At 41.7% G+C, this 20,741-nt stretch overlaps 1 protein-coding gene across 6 annotated transcripts in view; it reads right to left on the bottom strand.

The window, feature by feature from the left end:
• Positions 1 to 295: 295 nt before the first annotated feature.
• The window catches only part of hdac5 (histone deacetylase 5), a 53,085-nt gene continuing 32,639 nt past the window's right edge, over positions 296 to 20,741 (bottom strand). For all 6 annotated transcript variants that reach the window (XM_044331543.1, XM_044331541.1, XM_044331545.1 and 3 more), the window contains 23 exons: positions 19,933 to 20,066; positions 18,000 to 18,131; positions 17,693 to 17,802; positions 15,581 to 15,697; positions 15,213 to 15,324; positions 14,914 to 15,027; positions 14,596 to 14,789; positions 14,386 to 14,504; positions 14,077 to 14,269; positions 10,340 to 10,451; positions 8,572 to 8,705; positions 7,051 to 7,171; positions 6,684 to 6,733; positions 6,493 to 6,600; positions 6,334 to 6,389; positions 6,122 to 6,209; positions 4,545 to 4,664; positions 4,102 to 4,199; positions 3,852 to 3,970; positions 3,590 to 3,723; positions 2,140 to 2,221; positions 1,862 to 2,030; positions 296 to 1,763 (listed from right to left, as the gene is read on the bottom strand). In XM_044331543.1, the coding sequence (XP_044187478.1) occupies positions 1,724 to 1,763; positions 1,862 to 2,030; positions 2,140 to 2,221; positions 3,590 to 3,723; positions 3,852 to 3,970; positions 4,102 to 4,199; positions 4,545 to 4,664; positions 6,122 to 6,209; positions 6,334 to 6,389; positions 6,493 to 6,600; positions 6,684 to 6,733; positions 7,051 to 7,171; positions 8,572 to 8,705; positions 10,340 to 10,451; positions 14,077 to 14,269; positions 14,386 to 14,504; positions 14,596 to 14,789; positions 14,914 to 15,027; positions 15,213 to 15,324; positions 15,581 to 15,697; positions 17,693 to 17,802; positions 18,000 to 18,131; positions 19,933 to 20,066 (2,656 nt within the window). In that variant the 3' untranslated portion in view covers positions 296 to 1,723. The remainder of the gene's footprint in view (positions 1,764 to 1,861; positions 2,031 to 2,139; positions 2,222 to 3,589; positions 3,724 to 3,851; positions 3,971 to 4,101; positions 4,200 to 4,544; positions 4,665 to 6,121; positions 6,210 to 6,333; positions 6,390 to 6,492; positions 6,601 to 6,683; positions 6,734 to 7,050; positions 7,172 to 8,571; positions 8,706 to 10,339; positions 10,452 to 14,076; positions 14,270 to 14,385; positions 14,505 to 14,595; positions 14,790 to 14,913; positions 15,028 to 15,212; positions 15,325 to 15,580; positions 15,698 to 17,692; positions 17,803 to 17,999; positions 18,132 to 19,932; positions 20,067 to 20,741) is intronic.

The raw sequence follows: 20,741 nt of genomic DNA, 5'->3' as shown, positions 1-20,741 counted from the left end.
TTCATTACTCCAATCTGATTGGATAAAACACTGTTTACATATATATGTAAACATATAAAACACTGTTTATATGTATATGCGTGTGTGTGTATATACATATATATATATATATACATATATATATATATATATATATATATATATATATATACACACACACACACACACATACATATATATGTATATACACATATACATATATATATATACACACATATATGTATATATATATACATACATATATATATATATAATATTATTTTTCTTTTTTATACAAAAAGAGAAAGTATTTTGTGTTTTTATACATATATGTATGTACAGATATAGAAAAGAGACCACACCGAGTCCACTGTGACGTAACCGTGGGCAACAGGACAGGAGACAGTATTTACACCAAACAGGAAAAAGTACAACAAAAAAAAAAGGAGGGATGTGGTGGTCGTTGTGGTGTTTCAAAAACGTGCCACAATCCCACAATTCCCTTTAGAGAAGGGACGGGGCTCAGGTCACATGACTAAACCGAAATGAGTGACAGAGAGAGAGAGAGGTGGTGGTCTGAAGTGATGCAGTTTCATTAATTACATATTTAACAGAATGAATACTGTGTAAAACCGACCTGATCCTGAGACACTTTCACCAGATTCCATAAAAGTCGGCTTGAATATTGTTATTAATGTTACCGTTAATATTCAATGGAGATTTTTACTGGAGATTTCTAATGTGTGATGATGGTTTTAGAGGCTTTTCTCCCTCAATAACAATTAAAGTCTGTTGGGAAACCAGGGAATACCTGGCATGAACATTGTCAGATTTGAAAGAAAATACAATTCTTTGCCACTTTAATACATTTCTGAATATACAGTATATATATTCATATAAACTCTCGTGATTCTCTCTCTCCGTCTCTCTTGTGGTTGCTAAATAGTGAGATAAGGACAAATTAAGGCATCCAGATGAAGAGACAAAGAATGAACTGACCGACTGAAACAACAGCTGTATATGTGTGTGCGTCAGTGTGTTTCTTCAGTCCTGATTGGCTGGTTGGTTTGCTGAGGTGCTGCGGTGGTGGAGTTTTGTGGTTTCTGATTGGATGGTTGGTTTTTGCGGACAAAAAAAAGGCACCTAGTTCCTCCTCCTCCTCTGCTCATTCATAATTGTTTATTCCTCCTCCGCTCAGCCTGTCTCTCTGACACACCGGCAGACCGACAGGCAAGAAGACAAGTCGTCTGCTTGGTGTCTGACATTTTATTGGGATTTCAAATCCGGGTTTGCGACAGCCATCGTCCCTCTGTGGTAACAGAGGAGTGGGGACAAAAGAAAAAGACAGAAGGATGATGGGCGGGTGGAAGGGAACAATTCAGTGGTGCTGTGTGCTAGAGAGGAAAGAGAGGACGGCCTGGAGTCACAGTTACACTTGAGGTGTATCCTTGCTGACCCTCCCCTCCTCTGGTTGCCATGGAGATGCTAACAAGTCGTCTGCTCCTCCTTGAGGCTGATGAACCAATAGAAAAAGAGATGCTGTCACAGACCCCGCCTTCTCCTGCCTCTATAATGTTCTCCTCAGCCAATCGAAGTCCTCCACAACGGCACAGTTCCACCCTGTGTACGTGCGTGTGTGTGTACCGACACACACTCCGCGGAGGAAGAGGAAAAGGAAGAGGAAGAGGAGGTGCCAGAAGGAGGTGAATGTGGAGTTCTTGTGTGCTTCTTGTTTGAGCTCCTCCTACAATACAGGCTCTTCTTCCATTGGCTCCTCTGTGGACCTACGGGCAACAACATGAATCAACAGCACTTGTTAGAATAAAAAAGAAATAAATATTTGTATGAAGCTGGCAGGAAGTCACCGTCGCGCCCTGCTGACCTGCTGGTTTCAGTGTTGTCAGGAACAGAGCCTGGCTGATCAACGTCAACACTGAGGGACGCCATGGCGCTGACCGTTTCTGCCTCGTCCTTCTCTGATTGGCCCTGAGCACCCAGGGGGCCATCCAATAGCGAATGGCCGCTCGTCTGGAGACATGACCAGTGTTTACCTGGAGGGACACAGAGAGAGAGAGACATACACAGGGAGTGAGACATGTAGCTTCTCATCCTGTGTGTTCACTGTATGTGTGTGTGTGTGTGTGTGCATGCGCGTCTTACTCTGGATCTCTATGACTCTCTCCAGCGAGGAGCAGGCTTTTGGACATGGCTTCTCCTGAGGCCACTGAAACACGGAGTCACACTGAGAGAGACAGAGAAAGTGTGTTAACTGAAAAGCATGAAATCAGCTGTTCAAGAGATTCAAATACATCCAGCAAATAAAAAGCTTATCATTGAGGAGTCTAATACCACTGACTGGAGGCTTATTTACCTTCCGTCACATCTCTGACTAGTTTACCTTTTTGGGAAAATCAATTATTCTCTGTATGTTGGAAGGAATCTCATGTCTGTGTGTTAAATGTGGAACCGGACAAGGACTGGAAGCAGGGGGAAAAAGCTACCCTGACTCTGTCTAAAGTATAAAAATAAGCCTAATAACACATCTGAAGTGGACTCATTTACACAATGAATCTTGTTTAACTGTTCTATTAACACAACATGTAACATGAGGTGGCAATGTGTCATGTTGTGTAGGCTGCTGCTTGTAACCACCATACACCAGCATTTAATATCTGACCAGTTTTACATTATAACATACAGTGTGAAGGACTGCCAGAGCTGGAAGGCAATGAGAGACATTCTTCTGCAGCTGTTTAACAAACATTGACCTTTATTAGCTGCTATTGGCGCTGATTACAGTACACTAATAACTAATCCTTCCCCTCAAAGTCAAAGCTGACTGGTCATAAGAGAGTGACTGTGTGCTAATACAAGATTTCTTCATGCACCAATGGAGACCATTTGGTTTTTAATGTAGTTACACTATTGCACTAAGCAGGATTTTCATATGGACTTCTGTCTTGCGAACAGATGGATCAACCACACAACAAAGATCAGAGGGTCTTTTAAGAATGTAAATAACGTTACATAATAACATACATCATCATACCGATCAGTCGAGTATCAGTGCTCTTGGAAATGATCATGATAGAAACATCTAGCGACTGCTAGAATAAAACTTTTGGATGCTGTGCATATTCACTAACAGCACCTAGCTGTTGTTTGCCAGGAAATAGCTCCCCTTAACCCACCAACTGTCAATTTTACATACATATCAAAACTAGTGAGCTGTAGAGGTGTTGGTAGGTGTGTTTTTCCACTTTGGAAAGAGCAAGGCAGGCTAACTACATCCAGTCTTCAGCTACACACTTAACACACAGATATGAAAGTTGTATCAATCTCCTCCTCTAGCCTCAAAAAAGAATCATATTTCCTAAAATGTGAAACTGTTTGTTTAATCAAATGGATGTTTCCATATTGTTGCACTGAACAGTTATAACAGCTTTAGTTGGTCACCTCAAATGACCACAATAAAGACTGTAGCACTTGTCTTTCTGGCAGTTTAATATTTCCAGATTGTTCACAGGGATGAGAGAGGCTGGCGTGGTTCATGTTTGAAATGAAAACATTCATAATTATTGATGATATTCTGACTCTCTCTCTTTCTCACCGGGTCTCCGAGAAGCGCCGAGACACAGGCCTCTGATGCGTCACAGATGGCGGTGAGATCATGACCGCCCTCAAGCGCCATGACAACCCGCCCACCTGCCAGACCCATCAGCAGCTGCGTTAGCTGACCGAAACCTGCAACACACACCAGTCACAGTTAAGATACACTAATCATATCAGTGAGATATCAATCAAATCCTCCAGCTCTTCAATGTGAAGAATGCTGGTTGGCTGGTCACCACGGTAACCAGAATGGTACTCACACTTGGCAGAAACATTGTAGCCTCCCAGAGGAGACTGGTGACCTTCCACTGCATCAAAGCCTGCGGACACTAGAACCACATCTGGACTGAACTGCTGGGCGATGGGCATCACCACACTCCTACACACACACACACACACGCACACACACACACACACACACACAGTAGAGGTTAAGTCCCATAACAACTGCATTTTTAAAGGCATTTCAAAATACATTTAAAAAGATAAGAATCTAATAAAAATGTTTACCTAAAGGCAGTGAGGTACTCAACATCACCCATAGGGGGCTCTACTCCTCCAGTCCATGCTATGTTCACATTAAAACCAACACCTGCACCTGATCCCACCTGAGGCAAGAGAGAGAGACAGAGTTGTTATTAAGCGTCTTTGTTGTTCTTCCTCTCTCTCTCTCTGATCTCTCTCTGTTGTTGTTCCCCTCTTCTTGTCTGTGCAAGTCGGCCATGGGAGTGTAAAATATGAAACACCAAAGAAACACCAATATTTGTAGATTAAATAAATGACTTTGGTTGTACTGGTCGTTTAAAGTCACCATGTGAAGCAATGTTTTGATAAGCAGGTTCTTGTTTTGTTCGTTCCTGTTGTGCTCTACTGGCAAACGCTCATGCACATGTATGTGAATGTGCACACAGAAGAAGAAGGCAGTGTATGTGTGTATGTGTGTGTCTGCATACCTCCTCAGGTGCTCCACTGCCAGGAAAGAAGTTTCCGTCATCGTAGCGATGGAGGGAGATGTAGAGGACATTGGGGTCACTGTAGAAGGCCTGCTGGGTGCCGTTGCCATGGTGAATGTCCTGCAGTGACAGGTCACAGCGGCATCAGAGAGAAGGTCAGTGGGGTGATAGGATACAAACACTCTGAACACACTGGGTTTGGACAGCATTTTAGTGAGATTAGTTCTCTTCACCTAGATCATAGAAGCCTGTGTGGGGAAATGACAGAGTGATGACGCAGTGAGCGCTCGGTTACACTGACTGGCTGTTTGTTCTCCTCTGTGTGCATATCTCTGTGTTGTGTAATAACAAACAAAGGGAGCAAATCTGGTCAAAACAAAACTGATGTTGCAAACTAGCTGCCAGCTCGGTTGTCAATCCTTTTAATGTCTTCGATCCAACTTCAGTCCCTCCAGGATCAGCCACTACAAACTGAAGCTGTCTGGCCAAACACTGTTCAAACCCACACAACTTTATTTTTTTTAACTCTAGTGTGGATCCAAAGATACCAAATGTGTCAGGCTGAACTTTGAGGGGAATGTGTTTAAAATGATGCTGTCAAATGATGTCAGACAGGGCCAAATAAGCTGGTACATGTGTATTGTGAGCCAATTGGCCTCTCACAGCATGGAGGAGGGAATAAACCAGCTAAATCAAGCCTTTAAATTACACTTATTGTAGTAGCGCACATCATCTTTCTAATCTGCAGAGTTTTAAAATACTAACTAGACACTCTAATTATGAGGAAGAACACTTGTTTCTGCTGTTATATGGAAAATGAATCAGCTGAATTTTAATGAAGTGGAGGATGTGAGACAAGTGAGAAAACAATCACCTGGTTTAAGGTGAGACAGTTCATTTGGACTGTGTGCTCATGTTTATTGCCGGTTTAGTTGTGTAACAGTTTTGGCAAACTCCTGTATAACAGTTTGAAGTGAGATGCTTGGAAGCTGTCAGTCAAAATTAAGTTTGACACATTATGCAGTGCAGTTATGACTTTGGATGGAAAATGCTGCGTTTATGAGTTTATTCTCTGAAGGAAGTCACAGTTTTCATGCTGTTGAGTCTGATTTGCTGTTTCCCCACAAGTGATAAGCTGGTTTTACACAGCAGTGACACATACAGTACAGCAGGTACTTATGAGTGAAACTTTGTCTGTACATTGCAGTCAAATATCTGCAGGTGTGACTTGCAGAAAAACAGCGAGAATTTCATTAAGCTGCATGTGTTGAAGGTTTCTGGCTTCTGCTGCTTTTCATGCATTTGACCCCTTATGATAATAATTATCATATTAACTGTGTTTTTACCTACGAAGAAAAAAAACATGAAAAAAAAAATGAATGTTGGATCATGATGCAACAGTTAAAGCACTGTTGTTGAAATATAAAATTATTGTTCTTTGTGAAGAATGAACACATTTAGGCCTTTAAAAAAATGTAAACAAGAATGTTTACTTCTTTCCCTGCTGCAGGTGGAAATGCTGACAGACTGTGTGTGTGTGTGTGTGTGTGTGTGTGTGTGTGTTGGTGCTAACTCACCCAATCCACAATGAGGATCTTGCCAACTCCCAGTTTCTGCTGCAGCAGCTTGGCAGTGATGGCTACTGAATTGAAGAAGCAAAACCCCCTATACACACACACACACAAAAAAAAATAGTATAAACTGTTAGTCTTCACCAAGATGTGAAACAGTATAATATGTTGTGGTGTAATAATAAAAACTGTTAATACTATCTTGTGGGTGTACTGACATGGCAGTGGATTCCTCAGCATGGTGACCTGGTGGACGCACTACTGCAAAGCCATTCTGTTACAGAGACAGAGAGACAGACACACAGAGTGAAGGATGGTTCAGTCGAACGTTTATTTTCAGTAAGACGTGTGTGTGTGTATTTCCATGTGTGCGTTACCTTCAGCTCCCCTGCCGCCACTCTGAAGGCCAGCTCGATAACTGAGCCGACCGCCATGCGGACCGCCGCTGACGAGTGCATCTCGTTCCACACGGTGTCACTGTCCACCTGCAGGGGGCAGCACAGAGCTCAAACCAGGGCTCAAACACTGAGTATTTATACTGTGTAGAGAGATAGAGAGACAGTCTCACCCCTATTCCTCCACAGGGAAGAACGGCGTACATCTTCTGGCTGATTGGACCTGAAACAACCAATCAGAGTCCAGGTTACAGGTATTCTAGTGTGTGGTGACCAGGATGCATCACAGAGAAGCCAAAGAGACCATGTCACACATGAGATAAACTGATGCCATTAAATATGACAGATATTTAATATGAAGTGAAGGTAAGAGAGGTCAAACAGACAGACGTGGTCTCTAGGAGGGTGCCATAATATCTTGCTAATGATAATTTTCGTATTCATACAACTTTTTCACATGATATTAACAATGATGCCAGCAAGCATGACTGGTAGTGATGCCAGACAGACAGACAGACAGACAGACAGACAGACGGGTACCCAGCAGCTTCTTGTGGTCCAGTTTGTGTCGATTCAGCGGACTGGTTCCATAGAGCAAAGTGTGGAACTCTGAATGGACAGACTGGATCTCATCCAGAGACGCTTTACGCCCACGAATCCTCTGCTCACACACAGACAGAGAGGGAGAGTGAGTAAGCTTTTTGCACATTTTAAATTTGCACGTAAGAAAATAATAATATAATGGATATTTGGCTATTGCTGGAAATAACAAACTATTGTAGAAAAAAAAAGCTCTTATACATGAGATGGAACATTGGTGTATATATGCAGAGAAGATGAGTTTACAGTAAATGATGATGATTAAACAAGATCAGTATGCGCCAAACCAGCAGGACACATAACATGTGTGTTAACTGCCATGAAGGTTTGAAATTCACTCCCTTTTCTGGAAGGTGAATATTAGTAGTGTATTGCAGTGCATGCTGGGAAAGCCTACAGTGTGCACCAAGCAGGTAGCTCCCGGTCTGAAAAGTGAAGCCAAAGCAGAAGTGCCTTAAACTTGCATTCTTTCTAATGGCCAGCAGGGGGCGACTCTACTGGTTGCAAAAAGAAGTCAGACTGTATGGAAGTCTAGGAGAAAATGACCCTACGTCTAACTTGATTTATTACCTCAGTAACACTTTCCTAATGAGTTTATGCTCTCAGTCTCCAGTTCCAAGTCTTCTTCAATACAGCATGATGTTCATTTTGTAAATTGGAGTATAAGCATAGCTGCTGCGATTTCACAGTTTGTTTTCAGTTTATGAAAGTTAACTCTAACATCATGGTCGCCTAAAATAGTCTTGTTCAGCGTTTGGTTGTGCTAAAAGACCCTCTAAAGGAGTCAGCTGTTCAGTTTTTCCAGTAAATACATTTAGTTTTAACAGTTTTAAGCCTGGTTTTCGAGCAAAGTTTAGCATTAATAAGCATTAGTATAAGCATTATCACAGCAAACCATAGACTGTAATTGCGCTGTGCTAACCGGTGCTAACCAAGCTAGAAGCTTGTGTTGGGGTCAGCTCCACCCTCTCATCCAAATATGGCTTCTGACCCAAAAATCAAAGATGGCGAAGGTCAAATTCCTAAACTGATGGCTTCAAAACAGCAGTCCACCAACCAATGGGTGACGTCACGGTGACTACGTTCATATTTTTTTTTCCTATGGTGTGCATCAACCATTACAATACAGCATTGTGGGTGTAGCTCTGCACTGAGTACAAACATCCTGTTTGCTGACTTTTCAATGTGTGTGTGTGTGTGTGTGTGGTCCAGTTATTCCTCATGTTGTGGGGGCTCACATCCCTTGTGGGGACAAAAAGCAAGTCCCCTTGATGTAAATCATTCATTTTAGGGTGAGGACTTGGTTTAAAGTTAAGGTTAGTTTAGGGTTATGATAAGGTTAGGGTAAGGGTTAGGGTTAAGCATGTGGTGGTTACGGTTAAGTCACCAGGAAATGAATGTAAGTCAATGTAATGTCCTCTGAAGTGATGGAAACATGACTCTGTGTGTGTGTGCATATACCTCGCAGCGGCCCAGCAGGCCTGTCTCCTGCAGTCTGGACCAGATGCTCTGCACTCTCCCAGCATGCTCTGGGTGGATGTGAGCGTTGCCACACACACACTGATGCTTCAACATCAGACTGTCATATACAAGCCCTGGAGTGAGAGAGGCAGAAAATGACAGAAAGGCAGAGAAAAGGACAAGTTTATCATATATTCTACGCTACGCTAACAGCAGGAGGTGTGGCCTCGCAAAAAAATAAATAAATAACACAGGACTGAAAAACTTTACATGTAATAGTTTGCATGGTAAATTATCATATGTTCCACAGCATTAATTACCCCAGTATAACAACAAATGTGTGTCAATGGTCCTCCATAATGGGATTGTGTTTTGTAGTAACACACAAGCACCACAAGATGTCAGAAGCTACAAGTGAAATATGTGTGAGACATGCAGGATATAGACTTCACCACATACATTTAGTAGCCATACTTCTGTAAGACGTACAGTATATATGGCCTTTAAGATTGAAGGAGAGTTTTGCTTAGTTTAAGTGGAAATAGACTACTTTTTTGCTTTAACTTATCATTATGAAGTACATGTTGATTGCACAGTATAATGGCTATAGAATACTGACACAATCGGCGTTTAGATTGGTTCCCTATGAGCCTCGCTTTCACCGTGCAATTCTGTCTGCCAGCGGGCTCCATCTCCTGGGAAAAAACGAAGGCTGAATTTACAGCACAAAAGAAGTGCGTCAACCACTGCTCACCCAAAGGAGGAAGAGGATAGTGCTTTTGTTTCATACCTGCGTATGTTACGTTTTAGATCCGGTTGTCTTTGCGACAGCAGCGTAAACAATAATACTGCTTGGTAATTACATTATATTACAAGTATACAGCACTCGTAATTTATAAATGTTATATGTATTCTTTGACTCTTTTGCCGTCTGTCTTAACACACACATATTGTTTGATTTTGATTGTCTGTGTAGCTTTACATACCGTACATGATAATAGGCTGAGTACAGTATAGTATGTTACTGTAATATAGTTACATGTTAACTATAAAATGACGTCATATGAGAATTTACATGCAAATAGACTTCTTGGATGGCTGAACGATTATTTTCTTTGACTGTTTAAACCATATGTGTTATATTACTGCGTGTTTTCCAGGCGTCAAACAGAGGCTAAGGTGGTGTTTTAACATCCTGGTCCAATCTACTTTAATGATGTTTGGCTCACGCTGGGCCGTCCTGGAGACCTGAGGGTTTACAGTGCTGACCACACAATTCCAACAGCCCTGGTTCAAGTTTGGCCAGGGTTGTTTGTTGCATGACACATAAGCTTTTTACTGTTGACTCTCTAATAGAGGCATAAAATTCCCCTGAAACTACTTAAAAACACAAAGTTTATGATGATAAATTAGAATAAATGATGTAGCTCATGTTCATAAAAGCCTGAACTCCTGCAGGGCTTTTAATGTGAAATAAATGAAGAAAATGTCGTGTTTGTACTGACAGCAAATAGTAGATAAATACATCAGAGCAGGGGTTTCATACTTGAACATGAACCTATATGCTTATAAAAAAAAGGAAATAAAAGTAGGATAAACAGAACACTACTTGAACGTATTTCAGTGAAATCATCAGAACCGTCAGCCAACAGAGACTCAGCTCCCTGTTGCTAAGCAACTAGCATGGTGGCGTATAGTAGGCGGACTGACGCCACTGATGTAAAACTCTCGTCCAATCGTAAACCAGATGCAAACACGCCAAACTGACCGGTGGTGAAGAGGTGTTTGATGGGATTGACAGTGGCCGCAGGGGAGGACTGCGCTCTTCCCAGAGGTCTGTGGGGCAACGACGACTGGAACACACCCAGCTGCTGCAAGGCCTGATGGGAAGGAGAGAAGGGGGAAGAGAGACGGAAGGATGAACGAGAGACAAGAGAGGGAGAGAGAAAGTTGTGATTCATAGAAAAAGGATGAATCAGAGATCGGTCCATTCACTGCGATGATGGAGGAGAGTGTGTGTGTGTGTGTTTATAAAACAGCAGCCTGTCTCTTTCTCTGTCAACACACACACACACACTGAAATTACTATAATTCTCAGTAATGTATGATTTCATAAAAATCAGTGTGTGAAAACATGCTATACAAATTAAGATTGACATCTTGACTTATTAATAGACTGAAATTGGCTGACTGATTGATGGAAAAGGCAATACTAGACTTTTTATGAGGATGTCATGAACCATTACAGTCTTGAGTTTAGTTTTCTTTAAACTTTAAGCAGTGCACACACACACACACACACACACACACACACACACACACACACACATTCTGTAGTGTCTATATATAGGGAGTGTTGCTGTGCTCCCTGCTGCGAACTGGGTGACTCATCATGTGTGGGTGGGCACTAAAACACACACACACACACTTGACATATACAGGCATACGGGAACACACACACACACACGCAGCGGTGAGTCCAGTGGTTGAGTCATCAGCTGGTGATGTCACTGCAACGTCAACATACACTCACCGGCCACTTCATTAGGTACACCTGTGCAATCTAATGCCATCCAAAACAACAGCTCTGCTGTCAGTTCTACTTTTATGAAGCTTCAATACATTTTCAGTTCTTGTTGACGTTGTCAGAAAGGTGATAATTCTGCTTTATGTTTATTACTGAGGTCGTAGTGGGTTGAATGGTGTTCCTAATATTTTGTCCACTCCATTAACATACATAAGGGGAGCAAAACATTAGAAACACTTTTCAATATGATGCATTCCAGAGCACCACCACCCACTACAACCTCAATATAAACAAAGCAACATTATCACCTTTCTGTCAATATCAACAAATACTGAAAATGTATTGAAGCTTCATAAAAGTAGAATTAATAGCAGAGCTGTTGTATTGGATTGCATTAGATTGCACAGGTATCCTAATAAAGTAGCTGGTGAGTGTGTATATACTATATATGTTGTGTGTATATATATATATGTATACACGTAAATGACAAAATGTCACAAAATATGCTGTATTGTACAGTTTTATATTCACATCCCAGCCTTTTCTGTTTCTGTAAAATGTCAAAGCTTTCTTCTGATGACTCATCCTGTACTTGTGTGCTTCTAAAAAAAAAAAAAATCTATCCAGTTAAACGTGATCAGACATTTTGGACCGATCCATTCAACCCTCCCCTCCAATAAAAGCTGCCTCATCCTTGAGCACAAACACCACCCACGATGAACACGGGTCAGGAGGTGTGTGTTTGGGTGTGATGAAGCAGGAAGAAAAAAGATCATTGAAAAAAAAAAAAAGCAGTGAAGTGCGTCAGTTAGGGTTGGAGGACAACATGTGACCGCACCTGCTGATGTTTAACGCTCCTGACACACCGAGACAACCTCAACCTGAATACATTTCCAATAGCATGAAATGATGTTACGCTGTGCTACTATTTATAGCAGCACTGATTGATTGTGTGGCCACTTGGGGGAGTTGTACCAAAATATAAACACAACACTGACACATTGACCTTATAAAGTAGTTAGGGTGAAAGTGTTAGCAAACGCTTGCCTGATCGCACATCCAGCAGATACAAAGCCACATTAGCATTCGTTTTAAGTCGTACTTCTGATCACCTGACTAAGTCCAATATTCACTCTCTTTCTAGCTCTGGTTGGGTCTTCACGACTCCTGAAGGAAATATCTGTCTCTTTTGCTGCTAAATGTTCCACTAACTGTCTCACTAACTTTTGTCTGTCTACTGTTTGGAGCTCAGCAGATAGGGGAAAATAGGTTTGTAAGAGCATTGTCACTAAAAACAGCCTGCTGCTGCTGCTGTAAACAAGGAAAACAATTAACTTGCAGGCTGTAAAACCAAAACAATGAGCTGAAAGAGGCTAAAACGCTCCATAGTGCTGAGGGGAACTGCAGAGTCGGGTGTTAATTCTCTGTGAATTTGTCACTATGAATGACCTCTTTGACACAACACGTCGTTTCATCCACTGATAACATAAAAACAGTGATGAGTGCAGCTTTAAATTCCAACTTAAATTAAGTTTAATGTTTTTTTTCTGCTACAGCACTCATATCTGCTCTGTAAATCACACGTCCTGTGCTCTCTGTTGAGAAAAAACATCTGTCTTCAGTTTGTCATCGTAGCGGAAGGAATTCTTTTCACACAGCCAATTAAATCATTTCATTTTACACCGTATTTGCATAAAGCGGTGACCTCGCCGGTCTATGATTGGCCGACGGTGACGCTGACTACCAGCCAGACAGCAGTCTGAGACACAACACAACAAGAGCCGCAGACTTTGAACAACAATTTCATACGCTTTCCAGATAATGTCTCTTTCACAACCGCCAGCGTGAAATCGCCTGATTAAAATATCAGAGTGACACCAGAGTAAATAGGAACGGGTTTATGTGGAGTGAATCACACAGTTCTCCATTGGCGAGAGAGCGTTACTCGATCTTTAATAAGGTTTATATGCTGTGTATCTAAAAGAATAATATGTTAACACCATTAAAAGTAAAAAGCTTTTAAGCTCAAGTTTGAAGAAAATATTTTGTCAAAACTAAAATTGAAGACACAAATGCACATTAAACTAAAGTTTGGTCCTGAATCATATGTTTCATGTCACTTATACTTACTAGAGACTGATTTTAAGCCAAAAGAAACAGTCAGTGTTCACCTAACGAGATAAGCCCTCGTCAGACATAACAGAGAAATCTCAGATCACGGATGGAGTCCACACATAGTTCGACACCGCTGTTCAAACTGCATACACACTTCAAACTGGTCAGAGTACAACATTATTAAGACAATATGACAGCATATTATTCAAGCACACTAAGTCTAGGAAAATATGCTTTTGTTAAATTTTGGTAAATTAAATTAAACGCATGTACTTTTCACTGAGGGCAAATAATAGGAATGTTATGTAATGAGCTCACCAAAGCACAAAGTGTTGTTTCTCAGAAGGAGCAGCACCATAAGAGAAAAACCTAAAAGGAATTCTTATGAGTGATACACTGCAGCTCACGACGTCTACGCGTGAAAGTAATCGTGGGAGGGTGAAAAACACCTGAAGTCAAGTAACAGGCTGACCATTAGCTGCAATGAGTCAGATAACTAACGCACAGCAACATCTGTAGCAGACTGAACACAGTGAGATAAAAACAGCAGGAGGTATGTTGATGATGCGTTTGGGTGATTCATTCCTGTGTGTTGATGATGCTGTGCAACCAAAATGTTCCCAGTTTGACACTGACCTGGTACCTTCCTTTGTGACGTACCCCCATATCACTATCACATGAGCTCAAAAACCCTTCAATGAATGAATTGAAATGTGTTTATTTCATTTAGTTAAGTAACACTACAAAAGAGTGGCTATTGTTATAATATGTTTTTCAGTTTAGTTTTTCTCCTGATCACAATTACATGAATATGTTTCCTCCACAATCAGTAGCAGATTCAGCCTCTGTGTTCAGACACAAACCTGCGTGTAGTTCCCCCTCTCGTCTTCATCCTCCCTCAGCTGGATGACATCGTCATCCTCTTCCTCTTCGTCCAGCTCGCTCTCGGTACTCTCCCCTTTCACTTGCATGGCCCCGCGCTCCTCCTCACCCTTCACGTGCACACCAACTCGCTCAGAGGGGGGTGTACTGTCGTCAGACCCCTCTTTCTGAAGCCTGATTAGTGAAAAATACGGAGCTGACTTAAAAACAACATTCAGATGTTTACAATTACATATATAGATAAAGATTAATTAGTCATTGATTCTGATTGGTTTTTAGAAATGCCACACCTGTGAATACCCTCCCCTTCGTCATCCTCCTGCATGTCATTGGTCTCTGTTAGCTCCTCCTCTGTCTCCTCTGGGTGAGTGGGCGGCGGCCTGGGAAGGTCTGCCCCCTTTGATAGCATCTACACACACACAAGGTAATGTTAGTGCATGACAATGTGCACTTTGTAAACGTGTGTATGTGCGTGTGTGTGTGTGTGAGAATATTTGTACCTTGTAGTGTTTCTCCAGGAAGTGCTGGTGTTGCTGCTGAACCACCAGCTGCTGCAGGGCCTGTGGGGACTGGGGCAAAGGTGCACTCTGGGTTCGAGCCAGTGGTCGATGGCGAGGCAGCTTGTTCACGGCCCGCATGCCACTGGACACGCCTCTCTCTGCCGTAACCAGCGGCGACTGGCTGTACATGGGGACTGCGTGGGTAGAGGGTCATAGCATAAAGACAATGAGTTGGACACTATGGGTGGACACTACTGTGGATGTTTACTTTAGCGCGCGCGTGTGTGTGTGTGTGTGTGTGTGTGCGTGTGTGTGTACCAGCTAGCATAGCAGTCTGTTGTCTGGCCTGCTCCAGCAGTAGTACGTGTTGCAATAACGAGGAATGGGAAGAGTGAGAGCTGGGAGGCGGAGTCTCCACATCATGCCCCACCCCTGCAAAGAAAAGCAAAGAATAAAGAGTCATTATTAGTTCCAAATAATACAATATATTTTAAAACTAATTAAAAGAAATTAGTATTTTGTTTTCCCTTCAAACATAAATGACACTGTGTCACATGTAAATTTATGTATTTATATGTAATACTCTATGTATAGTTATGAACTGTTGTAAAGCTTACCTGCAGGTAATGATGATGTGGAGAGAAACTTCCCTGTTAGAGCCCCGCCCCCTCGCAGTGATTGGATGGCTTGCCGCTCAGCCTCTTGCTGGTTAGACAGCTTCTGGGGAGGCTGTAGGGGGGGCATTACCATGTTTACCACACATATAAGTATAGGTTACCACCACAAAATCACTAATGTGGCAAATTTTGTATGGTGTAATGGTAACTGCCAGTCATGTGACATCTTTGGTCCTAGCCTGTAAAACTAAAAAGAAACTTTCCTGAGAGTTTCTTTCCAAAACAAAAACAGTCTTATTGTTTTCTATGGGAGCTAGTGTCAGATATGTACAGTATGTTTGGGCCTAGTGTGTGTTGAGTTGACCCACCGTGATGTGTGTGTTGGCAGGGAGGCCCAGGGAGATATTCGGCAGGGATGGCGAGGTGTAGAGACTCAGTGGACTCAATGTCCCATCAGCGCCCAGTGTCTGATGGAGAGATCGCAGCTACAGACAGACAGACTGGTTAGCTTAGGTGTCTTGCTCTGTGGAATTTTAGCAGTAGTTGGGAGGGTGGTTGGATGGTTATACACTGTAGATTGATCCAGGTTGCTATGGTAACTTGTTTTTATCATCTACTGTTAGCACTGACTAACAATATCTCTCTCACATCGAGTCATTTCACTCTCTGGATCCTCTTTGTAGAATAACCTTCTTGGGGCTTAGCTGTTTATGTGCAATAACTATCGAATATTCCGATCAAACACATCTGCCAATAAAGAAAATTGTCCAGCTGTTTGGTCCCACTTCATGTGTACACCCCACTTCACTTCTTGTGAGCCAGCATTCACAAGTTTCATTATCTATGTTAATATGGACAGAACATTTCCCAGAAACGATGATTCTGTGCAGCAACAAAAACAGGACACCTCGACAAGAAAACTTCCACAACACTCCAGAAACTGTAGATTTTATTGCTAAGATGAACAGGAATGAGAGGAGCATGTGTAACAAATGGATGCAGCAATAGCATGAAAAGAAATTAAATTAGTAGAAGGACTACTTTTCTTAAGTGACCGCTCAAATTCAATATGATTACTACTGACTACTGAGTCTTGTTAGCTTCGAGGCCCACTTCTTGCTCACTGGGCATAATTCCATGTAGCCTTCTTAAGTAAGTATTTGATACAGTATTTTATCCATAATTAACATCTCAGTAGTCAATGGTTAGGTCCCATCCTCCTTAAAGCATCATTTAACCTTTAATCAAAAACTGTACCTGATAACTTCTGGCCAGTCATGAAATTGTCATTTTTCTCTAACAGCCTGCATGGAGTTTCCTTCCCACAATTTGTCCCTTTTTTTAGATCGCAACAACATTTTGAACAATGGTTTCAGGATGCACCACAGAACTGAGTCAGCTATGCAAAGCTTTCTTGTCTCAAACATGTAGTGGGCATTGAGGCATTAGATTGGTTTGTTTCATATCTACAACATAGATCAGTTTCTATTGATCATTTTTCATCTTGTTCTGCTCCTATTTATTGTGGTGTACCCCAAGGTTCTATTCCAGGCCCGATTTTATTTGAACAATAGATTCCTCTTTGATCAGTTTTTAGAAAATATAACCTTCTGTATCATTACTACACTGGCAACATGCAGCTATATTTCCCCTTAAAACCGAATGAAACACATGATCCTCCATCTCTTCTAAGTTATCTTAAGGATGTAAAATGCTGGATGGCTAGAAGTTTTTTGCCATTTCCCCCTAGTGGTTTAGCCAGTTTTCTTGGGCCTCTATCTTCAAATATCCATACACATGCACACAAGAAATCTGGGTGTCATTTTTGATTCTGCTTTAAAATTTGACGAACTTTGTCATTAGTAGTAGTTTTTCCCACATGTGGTCTATAGTGAAAGTAAAGCCTTTTCTCTCTGTCAGCTATCCCTGCCATGTATTTCAAAATGCATCAACAAGGTTCCTTTACTGATACCAAGAGGAGAGACCAGGTCTGCACAGTGCTGGTCTCCCTTCACTGGTTAAATACAGAAATAAATGGTGAAATACAGAATTCTTTTTTTTTTTAAAGATTATTTTATTTGTTTTTAAAGCAATACATTGACTGGCACCAGCTTATTTCTTAAGATCCACCTTTTTAAAATTACCTTTGAGTCCCCTTAATTACTTACAGAACTATACAATTGCTTTAATTTTGTCTGTTACAGTTATTTGATTACCTATTTTCATTTTAATTATTCAACTGTATTTTAAATTTATCTGTAAAGTCCTTTTAAATGTGCTCTACAAATAACCTGACTTGACTTTCCTTGAAGCACAGTGAACTGTAGGTGGCAAACTTGAGCTGCGTGTCCAGTATGAAGACATGGATGGATGACTGTGAAAACGAGACCAGCCCATATACTACATGAGTTGGTGAGAATAAATTATTTTAAATTAAAGCCTCTGTGTGGTTGTGTGTGTGTGTGTGTGTGTGTGTGTACCTCTGTCTGTATGTTGGGGACTGATCCCGTGTTGCCATTGGCGATAGCTGTATTAGAGCTGTTGGGACTGCTGGGACCTGAACCTGGAGCGCTATTACAGAGAGAGGAGACTGGTCGAGAGACACAGACACACAGAAAGAGAGAGAGAGAGAGGAATTCATCCTCAAGTTAATTCATAAAATGTACTATCAAAGAATTTATTAACAGTTTACATACTAAACACACTGCTACAAAGTTTTCTGTTTATTTTCAACTTTGTATTTCTTTCAGTATGAAAAACACTGTCGTTAAGTATCTGTGTGTTCACCTGATATCTCTATGGCTCTCTTCTTAAAGGTGCTGATGACGGTGCCATCCTTCCTTCGCAGGAGTGGAGAGCTCCGCCTCTCTGCCACCTTCTGCTTCAACCGTGAACGCACTTTCAGGTTAGGTTCTGAGACTGGAGAAAAGTCCCAGAGAGACAGAAAGGAAGGAGAGAATGAGAGAGAGGGAAATTTAAAAAGCATAAGCCTACTGTCTTATATTGCAGTCTGTTTGGAATATAGGAGAAAGAAGAATACATTTTATGTCAATGTGGCTGCTTTTGTGTTTAGTTGAGTTTGCCTTTTTGTGTGTTTAATCTGTTGTTATTTTTATCTCTCACTGTCATGTCATTTGTATTTTCATCTCTTTTGTTTTTCATTGCAAAGCAATCTGTTAAGTGCACATTTTGTTTGGTGGAGTATTTTGTTGAGGTACTTAAAGGTGCCTGGTGATTTGCCAACAGGAAACTATCAGAACAGATACAGGAACACAGGGTGCCTGGTAATCCTACATTAAATTTTGGCTGGTTAGGTTGCTTGCTGGATGAGCAGCTAGGTGTATTTTAAGGCAGCTTCTGTCAAGGTGAAGAGCAAAGACTCATGCCCAGTTTACAAGTTGGACATGGGCATTAAAGGGATTTTGCATAAGTGGTTTAAATATCAATGTTGTAAACCGACATCTCAGGACACATCGGAGGATATTTACTAAGTTTGCCACAAATTACCATCAGAGGGAAAAATTTTAGAGGGAATTTTGCACTAAAAACACAGTAACTTTAGAAGTAACTCAAACCGCTGAAGCCTCATATTAACTTCAGATAAACTTTGGGATACAGCTACACAAATGAGGACTTTGGATTTTGTTTCCTATCACAAAGCACATTGAGAGGGGATCTTTAAATGACCAGTATGACCCGGAGGATGATTACAGCAAGAGCCTGTTTCAGTGTTCAAATGGGCACCTGACTATTGTTTTAAGACCTATCCTTTAAGAGGAGTCAGCTGGAAACATCTAAAAGTCAGCTGAAGTCAGCATTCTAAGCCAACTAGCAGCTAGAAAGCTAAATCAACTGTTCCTAGCTAGAATTGAGAAGCTGCTTTTATTACCTCTGTCTGAAATCAAGCACCCATCCTTTCAAAAATGACTATGAATTTCATTAGTAAATATGCCACCGCTACATGCCAGTGGACAGAACCAGTAGCCCCTTTTACACAGCGTGTTCAAGGCGGGAATGTTGCGCCATTATTCTGCCTCACCATTCTGTATAAAAGGTACGAATACGGAATAGGGAGTCATTGTTGTTCCGCCAATAAGCCAGCAGTGGAGATAGTCACATTGCCACGTTTAGATGGAAGTCTGTGTGTAAAAGGGACAGCCGGCATGCCAGGACAGGGGTGTGACATTTTGATGATGCGTTATGTGTGCGACCCGACACTGGGGGGATTTAAAGATCTCTGAAGAAACAATTAGCGGCTAACTAACAGCAACCAAGATGCTAACGCTAGCGGCTGATGATGCTGTCGTGTTACACGTCACACCCATGGGTCACGCCTCTGAATCCAGAACGCAGGCATGCTATCTTAGATCACACACGGAGGCAGAATTATACCGGTTTTGTTTGGTTCAGTGTAAAAAAAAGCAAAGCCGCCATAATGATGGGTCTTCTTTACGGCAATATTGCAGGATCTCTGTGTAAAAGGGGCTGGTGAGTGTCTGTTATCTCTAAGTTTGAGCTACCTCTTCCCTGGTGAGTCAGACTGAGTCACCAAAGCAGGCACACACACACACACACACACACACACATATATATATATTTATATATGTAAAAACACACCAAACTCCACCTCCGCATAGTCCTTCATCAAACTTCTTTTACATGACAAGTGACAAATCTCACACACACACTTCCTCTCTCTGTCTGTATGTGTCTATCCTACCTGTCTTGCGGAGCGGGAAGTCGTCTTTGCCCTCGTAGTTCCCCAGCAGCGGGGGCAGTTTGTAGGAGGGAGGTGTTCCTGGGGTGTTACTCTGCGGAGGAGAGCTCTGCTCCAGGGAGGTGTGCTGGGCTCCCCTGCAGACACACACACACACACACACACACACACACACACACACACACACACACATATACACAAGGACAAAGCAAGTTAGCTGGCTGATGAAACAGTTTCACAATATTAAGTGATAAACTCTTGCAGCAAAGTCATTTTCTGGCAACCTGCTGCTTCGTGTATTTCTGGTTTCATTTAGTCATTTCCCACATTTCCTAGAATGCCTTTCCTGTTATTCCCTGTTATTGTGAGTGTGGAAATATTTTCTCTGTCCCTCTTCTTCGATTGTTTCCCCCTCTATTATTGCTGAATGTTGGCACAGAATGGATTTAGGAAATAGCTTCTCAAGGACTGACACTGAAACCTGACATTTTCTTTTGATGTCTTAGATCAGTGAAACATTTCCAGCTATGTTTGGCACTGCTGAAATTAACTGGACATGACATCATGTCATCTATAGCCCTTTTCAGACAAGGAATCTGTTACAGTGATGGCTTTTTGTCATTCAGACATAGGTGTCTGATATGTAAATGTGTGTTATGGCTTAATTCGAACATGACAGGACTGTTACGGAACAGCTACGATGAAAACCTTTTTCGCTCTGCGCTGTGAGGGAGACTGATTCGACATGAGAGGAATCTCCTAAACAACTTAACACGTTCACAGTGTTTCCTCCACCCCACCCATAAATAGAG

The sequence above is a fragment of the Thunnus albacares genome, chromosome 17, assembly GCF_914725855.1.
Source record: "Thunnus albacares chromosome 17, fThuAlb1.1, whole genome shotgun sequence".
Taxonomy (NCBI): domain Eukaryota; kingdom Metazoa; phylum Chordata; class Actinopteri; order Scombriformes; family Scombridae; genus Thunnus; species Thunnus albacares.
Note: the sequence above shows the minus strand (reverse complement) of the source record. Positions and strands in the feature narration are given on the sequence as shown.